The sequence below is a fragment of the Cryptomeria japonica genome, chromosome 5, assembly GCF_030272615.1.
Source record: "Cryptomeria japonica chromosome 5, Sugi_1.0, whole genome shotgun sequence".
Classification (NCBI taxonomy): Eukaryota; Viridiplantae; Streptophyta; class Pinopsida; order Cupressales; family Cupressaceae; genus Cryptomeria; species Cryptomeria japonica.
This window is the reverse complement of record NC_081409.1, coordinates 693,798,180-693,809,848: the sequence shown is the minus strand read 5'-3', so window position 1 is coordinate 693,809,848 and position 11,669 is coordinate 693,798,180. Positions and strand designations below refer to the sequence as shown.

At 36.0% G+C, this 11,669-nt stretch overlaps 1 protein-coding gene across 1 annotated transcript; it reads left to right on the top strand.

Annotated features, from left to right (window-relative positions):
* The first annotated feature begins 655 nt into the window (after positions 1–655).
* On the top strand, positions 656–1,282 carry LOC131067342 (uncharacterized). The gene has a single exon (XM_058002302.2). It carries the CDS (start codon positions 656–658, stop codon positions 1,280–1,282), a length of 627 nt encoding a protein of 208 aa, XP_057858285.2.
* The last annotated feature ends 10,387 nt before the right edge of the window (positions 1,283–11,669 follow it).

The following is an 11,669-nucleotide window of genomic DNA, read 5'->3' as shown; positions in this document are numbered from 1 at the left end:
GGCAGAAACATGTCACCTTTGGGGGCACTATATTTGTGATTCTTGTTATCCGATCCAAGAAAATGGTATTGCTAAATGAAAATGGAACTCTTTGGATCAGCTGGACTTGGATCAGCTTCAAAAGGACTTGTTTACTGACATTCTCAAGAAAAGGATTATTTTCCCTTCCCTTCATAAGGACATTATTAGGTGGTGCGGTTCCTCCGATGGTAAATACAAAGTATGTTTTGGTTACAAACTGAAAGAAGTGGTTATTCATAAAAAAGACTAGCCTTTTAATCTTTTTTGGCATCAACACCTCCTTCCCAAAGCGGGCTCCTTTGCCTAGTTGGCTTGTCAGAGAAAAATATTAATTCAAGAAAGACTCCAATCAATGGGTTTCAATGTACCCAACAGATGTACTTTATGTCTAGAACATGAAGAGACTGTGGATCATCTTCTCCTCCACTGCAAATTCTCCAGTCACTGCTAGTGGCATTTCATGGGAAAACTGAGAATCTTTGGCCCCTTCCCAGGAGGGCTGGATAAGTGGTTTTTGCAATGGCGTAAATTGACAGGTAAGGTGGTTTTTGCTGATTTTATTTTTATCCTCCCATCACTTCTGATTTGGGAAATTTGGAAAGAAAGGAACCGCAGAATCTTCTAGGGTAAAGAAATGAGCCTATTGTCTCTTTGTGGGAAAATTGAGAACCACTTGACTGAGCCCCTGAATGAGGTTGCCCAATCCAAAACATTAAAGAGAAATTTGTTCACAGACTGGGATTGTAAGATTAAGCCGGTTCTTCGAAACCTACTCATCCCACTGATCTTCGCATTGGGAACCTCGGTGGATCAGACCAATCCAAGAGTGGTGGTGAAATGGGATACGCCAGAGGATGGGTGGAGCAAGGTAAACTTTGATGGTGCTTCTGCAGGAAATCCAGGTCAAAGTGGTATTAGTTGTATTCTGAGGGACTCTGATGCTCTCTCTATAAAAGAAATCTCTGAAAAGATTGGTGTGGCTACTAATAATGAAGCGAAATTCAGAGTGGCTTTAAAAGGTCTTAAGTTAGGGAAGGAGCTAGGGGTGCAGAGAATTCATTTGGAAGGAGAGTTATTAAATGTTATTAATGCAATCCACTATAATAGCATCCCTAGTTGGCGCCTTAACCAGTGGCTTCAACCAATCCTGGCGTTGCTATCTACCTTTGATGAATTTTGGGTTAGCCACATCTACAGGGAAGCTAATGGTGAAGCTGATAGACTTTCTAAATTGGCTATAGCCGTGGGTGACCCCACTTGAATATCCACCGATGATGATTTTCTGTTTGGCCAGTTGGTGATGTGGCATTGGTTCCACCGCTTGACATGCTATCATCACTTTCCATTAAGGGGGACGCTCTCTGGTTGGGTCTATTGATGGTTGCCCGCTCTTCGGTTCTTTTTGCAACTTCTAGTTGTGGAGCAAAATGGTGCTTTGCTGCCCGATAGCCACCTTACCCCTTCTCCACTTTATGGTCATGGTTTCCGGTGGAGAGATCGACTGTCTTCATGGTTAACCTGTTAAGGTTTCTTCTTACCAACGAGATGTGACGCATTGTCAGCATCATAGATTAGTGTCAATTTTTGGCCTCGTGGCAATTAATTATAAGTATAGTTTATTAATATCTAGTTACGACTATATCCTCTCAAGATTTGTTTATGATCGCTTGATGCTTAAATTCAGTCAACACAAAGTTGAGGAGCTTTGGCGCAGATGGTGTTTTGGATACTAGTAGCTCACACATGTGGGTTTTTATTGGGTATGAATTCCTTGCAGGGTGGTGTATTCTCTGGTTTGATGTCGTGCTATTTAACAATGGTATACCCTTTCTTTCCATCAAACAATTGCTTTCCTTTCTCGACGACTCGCTATGGAGACCCCAATCCTCCTTGAAGCTACTTGTCACCAGATGGCTTTCCTGGGCAAAATCATGAACAAACGTCTGCAAGAGGTCCTCTTCTCTCGACATCCTCTTATTCTCCATAGCCTTAAGAGGATTTTGGGAAAGGAATTCCTTATGGCTTACGATAGGTACATAGCCAATTTCGATATCCAAACTTTTTTTCTTGCAATGATAATTTACATGGGGACTAGTAAGCAGAAAGAAAAATTGTTAACGCAAATGATGTTTAAGCATCGCCTGTTGGGAGAAATAGATGTTGTATTGGATAATATTGATGCCAATCTTAGAATTCCGCTTCCCCAAAATTACTATATGTCACTAAGCAATGAAGCAGAGGTGAAGAAGCTTGCAATTGTTAATTCTTTGGATTTCGAGTCTCTCCAAGCAACTTGGCCTGTCATCTCCAGGAACGTTGATTTCCTACTTAAAGTGGATGGCATACAAAGAGGTTTCATGTCAAAATAGAGGGAAAAATTTCTGTGATGTAGATATAACGGGTACAGATGACTTTGGGATTTTGGAAAACAGAGATCTGGTGGATGAAAATGGGGTTTTCGGTTGGGCGAAGAGTGGTTCCCAAACAATTACCGACTCCCAAAGGAGAAGGTAGAATCAGCAGCTCATTCTAAGTGTGGCACGGAATGTCCCATTGTCCTGGATGCGGCTAATGCACTTGTGGATGATGCTTCTGAAGACTCTCTTTGACTCCGGTTTTCATTGGGCCCTCTGGTCTCTCTGTTTTTTGAGATTATCTATTTTTGTCTTAAAACCTTTCGAACTTAAAGAGGTTGGTATATGTTTGTACTCATCCAGCCTTTAGGGCTGGTCTTTCCTATCTTGGGACTAGAGCTAAGGTAGGGGGTTTTCTTCCTAATTCTTTCCCCCTACCACGCTTATTGAATCAGGCTTTGTATTCTCTTTTTTGTTTAATACAAGGGTGTTGCCTCTCTGCAGCTATTTACTTGTTAAAAAATATATATTATAAATTAGAATACTATATTATATTTACTTTAGTATTAATTCAATAAGATTATATATACAATTTTATAAAAATATAACATGTCAATATATACACTCTAAAGATATTCCTTGTTGATATAGTAACAATAGTGTTAATGATATAGGAAATATAAAGTGTTGTATTCAAGCATTGGACCTTCAAAACAATTTTTTGTTTGTTGTTTTTGTTTAGTTCTATATCATTTCTCTATAATTTTCATATTTATTCTAATAAAATAAATAATATATTTCTTAAGATTGATTATTTGAGTATGTTACAAATTATAGTGGATGATAATTAATTAAAAATATTCAAAAATGTTAATTGTTAGTCATTGTCTGTATGGGTTGAGGATTAATGTTTTCATCTAGACAAAATGGTATTCACATCACATTGACAAGTATGTGAAGAAAATCAAGATTTTTATTGAGGTTTGGTTTTTGCTTGATCTTCTAGTGCATGAAAATTGATGGTTTATCTAGCTCTTTTTGGCTAGTGTCTAATTTTATTAATTGAAGATAAGTTTTCATTTTTACAAATAATTTCAAAAAGGTCAACCAAATGAGAAGAGGGCCAAGAAAGAATTAAATAGGTTTTCTAAGGTTCTTTGTTGCTAGTTTCATATAGGTACATGTGTGTACTTGACTTCATCTTAGAGGTATTGGGTACTATGTAGCATGAATATGTCTTGTATGAAATCAACTAAATAGGGTATGGACATGTATCAAATATAAAGGGAAATAATTAGTGTTTAATATTTAATCTATTTGGGAATGCCATTGTCATTCCTTTTCACAAGCCATTCTCTAATTAGGTATGTCTTAGGTTAGATAAAATCATATTTTTAAATGACATTTCACCTCATGATTATTGTAGTTGTTGCAATTATTGCCTGAGAAGGCCTTCTACATATTATTACTAAGATTGTTTTCACCAATAGACTAGCCTACTAATTTAATAGAATTAGGAAATTTTGAGTCTCCAGAATCCAAATTATCATAAGAACTTTCCTACATTAATGGTCTGAGGCCAAATACTTATGGTTTTGAACAACATAGATTTTTTTGAGGCTCCATTTTCACTAATCCTACAGAAAACAAATTTGTAGTTGTCATGTTTAAAAAATTATTTGTTCATTAGTTGTTTAAAGTCATAGAATGGTACCAATGTTATAGATTGTTTACAATAAAAAGATCCATCCAAATTTGTACTCATTTTTTTTTTTTTGATCGGTAAGAGGCCATAGCCAAAAATTTTATTAATCAAAATTAATTTTTTACATCACTCCACTCATGCGGGTGCCGGTAGGAAAGAGTGGAGGAGAGAAAACATCCAGCCTTGCCCGGTAATGTAGTCCAGATAGTTTCTACATCTAATTACAATAAGCATAGATTCAAAATAATACAAAAACACCCTGAGCTAGGGTGAGCAAGTGGGAAGATATTTTCTTCCCTTACAGACCCATATTACTATTTTTCAATTGTCACTGTTCTCCTTGTGCTTTGTTTCAGAGTTTGAGCCTTGATTGCATGTAGTCTTTTGTCATTTTAGCAGCTTTCATCTTGTCATTTGTTCAAGATGGCCCTGCCCTCCTGCATGGTTAGTTTTCAAAACACTTGCCCAGATTGTTAGTCACATGTAGTATTCCAACGTGATTTGACATCCATCTCTGATGTTTCTAAATTCTTAACCTCATATATCTGAAATTATAAAGTCATCAATATGGTATATTCATAAATAGATTTTCTAGATAATTTCAATTTTGAGAAGTGACCATCCATAGTTATGAATCACCTGTTTACCACCTTTTTCTCATGTACCCGGATGCTATCCCTAAAAATGGATGATATCCAGGATACAAAGGGGGTAAGGGGGACTTCTGTCTTGCCTGAGTCCAGCTGAGGGTAATAGAGGTAGATGAGTTTTATGGCAGAACCACATATTACCCATAGTCTGTGGATTGTCAGATAACCATTCAATTATAGAAAGCTCAACAACAAGTATGGAATGTGTATATGGCAGGGCACTTAGGGGTTCCTATAGGCCAACACATGCATAAAATGAGGGCTTTTATTTTACTGAAATGGTACACCTATTGAATCAAATAAACCTATCGATGTTTCATCGATAAGATGATTTATCGAATAGACTTGTGCATCGATGAACTTCAAAATGGGGTTATCGCAAGCATTATTTTTCATCAATATAAGGTTATCAAAGAAACCAAGGGAGGTTCCGTCGATGAAGCAAGGCTACCAAAGAAAATGCAGTATCGATAGGACATGTAATGAAATCACCGAAGGAGATAGATCTTCTGAAAAGATGAGATCGAAGAAACTGGGGAAGGTTTCATCAATAGGACAGTTCGAGAGAAGAAGGGTGTCGAAGAGATACTAAAGTTATTGGCCGACAGAGACAGTTTCAAAGAAAGAAAAAAGGTCGATAAAACATGAGAGAGTTTCATCGCTATAAAAGGTTATCGAGGGAAACGGGATACCGATGAACCTAAGAGGGGCTCATCGAAAGCATAGATTCCACCGAAAGAGGAAATCAAAGAAAGCAGAGACGGTTTTCATCGACGAGAAAAGGCTTCCAAGGAAATAGTGCCATCAGCGCAACATGAAGGAGACTTACCGAAAGAAGCGTTCTTAACAAAAGTACGATCAAACAAAAAGATATCGATAATAATATGAGTGTCAAGGAGGCTAAAAGGTATGTTACCCATGAGTGTGGTTTTACCGATGCAACTTTATCGAGGAAGATTACTAATGAGGTCATCGATGAAAGATGATAGTAGAAGCGAATCAACAAAAGACAAAAGGCCTCGATGAAACAATAGACACATTCATCAAAGGAGTAAAGTGATGTTGATAGAAAAAGTGTTTCGATCGAAGGATAAAGGAAGTTACCAAAGCCCAAGGTTTCTTCGACATAGGACCCAAAGATGTCTCATCAAAAGAGGGAATCGAAGAAACCTATCGGTGTTTCACCGATAAGATGATTTATCGAATAGACTTGGGCCTTGATGAACTTCAAAAGGGACTTATCGAAAGCGTTGTTTTTATCAATAGAAGGTATATCGATGAAGCCAAAGGAGGTTCCATCGATGAAGAAGGGTTAACGAAGAAACTTCGGAATTGGTAGGATATGCAATGAGTAGAGCAAAGAAGATAGTTCTATCGAAATGATGAAATCGAAGAAACTGGGGAAGGTTTCATCAATAGGACTATTCGAGAAAGGAGGGTATTGAAGAGATACTAAAGTTATTGGCCGACAGTGGCATTTTCATCGAAAGATAAAGGTTGATGAAACATAAGAGAGTTTCATCGAAATAAAGAGGGTAGCGAAGGATAGGGAACACTAATAAACCTAAGAGGAACTCATCGAAAGCATTGACTCCAATGAAAGTGGATATCAAAGAAAGAAAAGACGATTTTCATTGATGAGAAAAGGCTACCAAGGAAATAATACCATCGGCGCAATGAAGGAAACTTACCGAAAGAAGCTTTCTTATCGAAAGAATGATCACTGTAGACACCTAAAATTGTCCAGTTTAATTAAATAAATATTTAATTTATTTAATTATCTTTAGCCTAATTCTTCTATTAATTAAATAAATCTTTATTTATTTAATTAATTCATTTATCCTCTTCTAGCCTTATTTCTCATTTAAATAAATACTTTTATTTATTTAAATTGTCCTTTTCCTAAATTAAATAAATATCTTATTTATTTAATTGATCCCATTTCCTCTATTATTTAGATAAATCCTTATTTATTTAATTAATTCATTAACCTTTTCTACCCATGACACATGTCATTCATCTCTTAATTCCTACATTACCTACCCCTTTCATTATTTTATTATTTTCTTTACCTACCCTCTAATCATAGCCAACCTCTTTTTACACCTCTCAATCTTATCCCTCTATTTCATATAGTATCTTCTATATAAGGAGATGCTTCCTTCATTATCAAACCCCCGACTACTTCATCAATTGACGACACTACACTTTGCACCTTCATATGCGATCCTACTTGCAACCACATTTCCATTCTTTGTTGACCTCTTGTGCATACATAAAATCTAAGAGCAAATATATCAAGCAAGATCAATGGAGATAGGAAGAATGGAGATTCAAACCCTATTGGACATGTGATGGTATAATCTTTGTGATTTCATTTGATTTGCATTTTTTTAGGTAATCTTCATATGTTATGGTGGATCTTTGTTGTTGTTAGGCTAGGGTTTTGTGGTTGAATCCATTTAGTCTTTCAATATTGTTATTGTTGTTTATCCATTTTCACCATATACATTTTGGCATGCCTGGTGGGACTCTTGTCCCTTTTGCATTTAACATCCTTGTTGCAGATTTTGTGTTTTGAAGTTGCAGATCTGACATTTTCGACATCATTTTTATATTTTCGCGTCTGCGTACTTTCGGAAGGTGTTTTTGGCTTTTTGCCGCATCTATGCACTTCCGGATAGCGTTTGTGACTTTCTGCCGCATCTGTGACATCTAGAATCACATCTACATCTGCGACACTATTTCATTTTTTTTTTTGCAGATTCCGAAAAACGCGTATGTGATCTCCAGTCGCATTTGTGGGGTTTGTAGGCGCATCTGCGTCTAGAAGCCGCGTCTGCGTTACGGAGTCACGTTTGTGTCTCATAGAAGTACGTTTGTGTCTGAAAGCCACGTTTGTGTATTGTACCTACGTTTGTGCACTGATTTCATTTTTAGGGTTTTCTTTTCATTGATTCAATTTTAATCATTTGGTTTTTTAGATCTAGTTTATTTTGAACTAACATCTTCAGATCTAGCTAATGAAATTGGTGCAGCTTGTCTTGAAAGCAAAATCATTTTGTTGAAGGCCCCTATTTTCATAAAGTCTTTTGGGTTTAAAATTTACCTAACTTGTGTGCTTGCAGAAAGAGGTGATCATTTGAAACAATCCAAACTACTAATAGACTTGTCAAACCGGATAGTGTGATATGCAAAGATTGTCAAATCGGTAAGATGACTTCTATTTCTTTCAAGAGAAAGAATGGTATTTCTGAGAATATTTTAGATTTGGTACATACTGATCTATGTGGCCCCATGAGAACAAAGAGTTATTATGATGATAGGTATTTCATGATCTTCACCAATGACTATTATAAAATGATGTGGGTAACATTTTTGAGAGAGAAATCAGAAGCATTTAATAAATCTAAATCATGTAAATCTCTAGTTGAGAAGGATATCGGTAATAACTTGAAGTGTTTAAGATCAAACCGAGGAGGCGAATTCACATCTAATAAATTTGTTAAGTATTGTGATGAACAAGGTATAAAGAGAAAGATGTCAGCTCTGAGGACACCACAATATAATGGCATAGCAGAAAGGATGAATAGAACAATAGTGGAAGCTGCAAGAACTATGTTATTATAGGGTAATGTATCCAAAAAATTTGAGAGAGAAGCGGTCAGTACTATTGTATACACTCTAAATCGGGCACTGGTAAAAAGAGGTAATAATAAGACACCCTATAGTATGGAAAAACTCCTTGTGTTAGTTATTTTAAAATCTTTGGATGTCAATCTTTTATCAAGAGAGATAACTACACTGAGAAGTTTGATGCAAAATCTGATGAGGGAATTTTTCTTGGGTACTCTTCTAAGAGTAAGGCATATAAATGTTACAATATGAGAACTAAGAAAATAGTTGAAAGTGCTAATGTAAAAGTTGATGATTTATCTCATGTCTAAAGGTACAAGCAGATGAGAACCAATGAGGAAAAGTTTGTGATCACTGAACTGGAAGCAAAGAATAATGAAGAATCGGTGAATGTAGAACTACGTGCTCAAGTGGTGAGCAATGATAGTGAGGGAGAAGATGAAGAACCCGATGAAGAAGATGCAGAACCGACACATGCAATACCTAGATATGTCATACTGAATCATTCACAAGAGCAGATAATTTGTGATAAGAATGCAGTTGTGCAAACCAGGAGAAAGATCAGAGAGAATTCATGTTTGATATCTATAATTAAACCCAAGATAGTAAAGGAAGCACTTAAGGATGATGATTGGGTTAAGGCAATGAATTAAGAATTAGATCAAATTGAGAAGAATCAAACATGGTCACTTGTTCCTAGACCGAAGGATAAAAATGTAATTGGAACAAAATGGGTCTTCAGAAATAAATTAGATGAAGAACAAAGGATTGTAAGAAAAAAAAAGGCAAGGTTAGTATGCAAAGGGTATGCTCAAGAGGAAGGTGAGGACTATGGTGAAATATTTGCACCTGTTTCTAGATTAGAAGGTGTAAGGATGCTGCTAGCATTTACTGAATATAAGGGATTCAAATTCTACTGAATGGATGTCAAGTGAGCCTTTCTAAATGGGATTCTAGAAGAAGAAGTATACATTGAACAACCAAATAGATTTTCCTTGACTGATGATATAGACATGGTGTGTAAATTGCATAAAGATTTGTATGGTCTTAAGCAGGCACTGAGAGAATGGTATGAGAGATTACTTGCACATTTTATGAAGATTGGATTCCATCATACCAGTGAGGACAACAACATTTATTTGAAGACTAATGGAGACAAGATGCTGATAGCAGAAGTGTTTGTTGATGACATAAATTTTAGTGGCGATGATGATATGTGTATGGAATTTGCTGATATAATGAATAAGGGATTTGAAATGTCCCTAATTGGTGAAATTAAATTCTTTATTGGCTTATAGGTCTAGCAACTGGATGGTGGTATCTTTATCTATCAGACCAAGTGTATCAAAGAGGTTTTGAAGACTTTCGGCATGGAAGACTGCAAACCAGTAGGGACACCGATGGTGACTAGTTGCAAGTTGTCAAAAGAAGATAATTCTCCTACTGTTAGTGAAAAAGAGTACAGATCTATGATTGGCAAGATACACTATATTATTCATTGAAGATCGGGCATTGCTCATGTTGTTGGATTAGTTGCTAGATTTTAAAAAGATCCTAAAGAGAGTCACATGGTGGCTGTGGAGAATATTTTGGTATCTCAAAGGCACAATATACTATGGTTTATGGTATCCCTATAAAGGGGATTTTACTTTAGATATATTTACTGATATTCATTAGGCAGGAAACGTGGATGATCGAAAAACAACAACCGGTAGAGATTTTCTACATGGAGGAAGATTAGTAGCATGGATGAGAAAGAAACAAACTTGTGTTTCTCAATCTATAGTTGAAGCTAAGTATGTAGCTGCATCCATGAATTGCACACAGGCAATATGGATGAGACATGTGCTAGAAGGATTCAAGATAGATATGTCAAAACTGGTGACTATCTATTATAATAATACAAGTGCAATCCACATTTCTAAGAATCCTATACTTAATGCTAGAACCAAGCACATTGAATTGAAGTATCACTTCCTAAGGGAAATATTTCAAGATAAGAATGTGAAGATGGAATATGTGAAGAGTAAAGATCAGTTAACTCATATATTTACTAATCCCTTACCGAAGGCTACTTTTTAGTTTCCTAGAAGTAAACTAGGGGTTAGGCCCCTACACCAGAATAACTAAAGTGATGGGGATCTATCAATCCTATGGATTTCATGTTTATTTTTCACTAAAGATTGATGAAGGTACATGATACTCCTTTGGGGAGCAAGTCTGATGTAAAGTTCTGATTGAATGCTCAGTTATAGTTTTTCTGATTTATATAGTAGAGATGATGAAAGAGGCAACAACAAAATTGAAGACAAGTGATGCATTTACATCTTTGGAATTGTTGTCAAAGAGGTAGAAGAAATGAATAGAAATCGGATATGATAGACATGTGAGAAGTTGAAGATCAGATTGAGTGAGGCATTGATTTAGGGGGAGTTGACAAAAGGAGAACCAACAGAGATGTGATCAAAGATGTGATATCAGCAAGCAAGTTGTTGATGATGATGGTATTCTAATTGTATATCTGATTAGTGTTGCCATCAATGCCAAAGGGAGAAACTATTGGCATTTGGCATAACTGATGCAGACCAAGTCATGCAATTGAAGTTGGATGACTGCACCGATAAAGGATAGAAGTCTATTTGTGATGAAGAGATTGAGATTCTATGAATAGATATCATGATCAGTTATTTCTGTTGTCATTGCTAGAGAAATTGATGTTCCTAATGTTCCTAATGTTATTGATGTTTTATTTTATTATCTAAGCGATTTGGTTTACCAAAAGACGGGGTTTACTGGTAGTGAGCTAAAGTCCGTGAAATAGGAGTTTAACTAATAAATCTGAATTGTTCTGATTGGCGATGATTGGTAATTTGTGGTTTGGATGGTGAACTTATATCATGGAAAGGTGTATGTGATCAGAACAGGAACTTGTCATGATTACTGGAAGGCATGTTTCAATTCTGATGAACTTTTGCTAAGGTTTTAGTAGGGTTTAAGGAGCGGTGAAGAAATCATCAAACCGGTAATGATTACTATTATGATGATGATTGACATTGATTCTACTTAAAGTTGGTAACACGACACAACCCACGTGAAAGATTTAATAGTTGTTTTAGCATAATTTAAATAAGATTTTGTTGGGAATCAACGAAAAGCTTTGGAGAGTGCTTTGAGGATACACATCAGATTTCCGTGATGAGTTATGATCAATCAACGATTGATATTGCACTATAATTTGTTGTTATGATCTGAATAGTGATCTATAATGATCTTTTGTGATCTTATTGTAAATTCATGATCTAA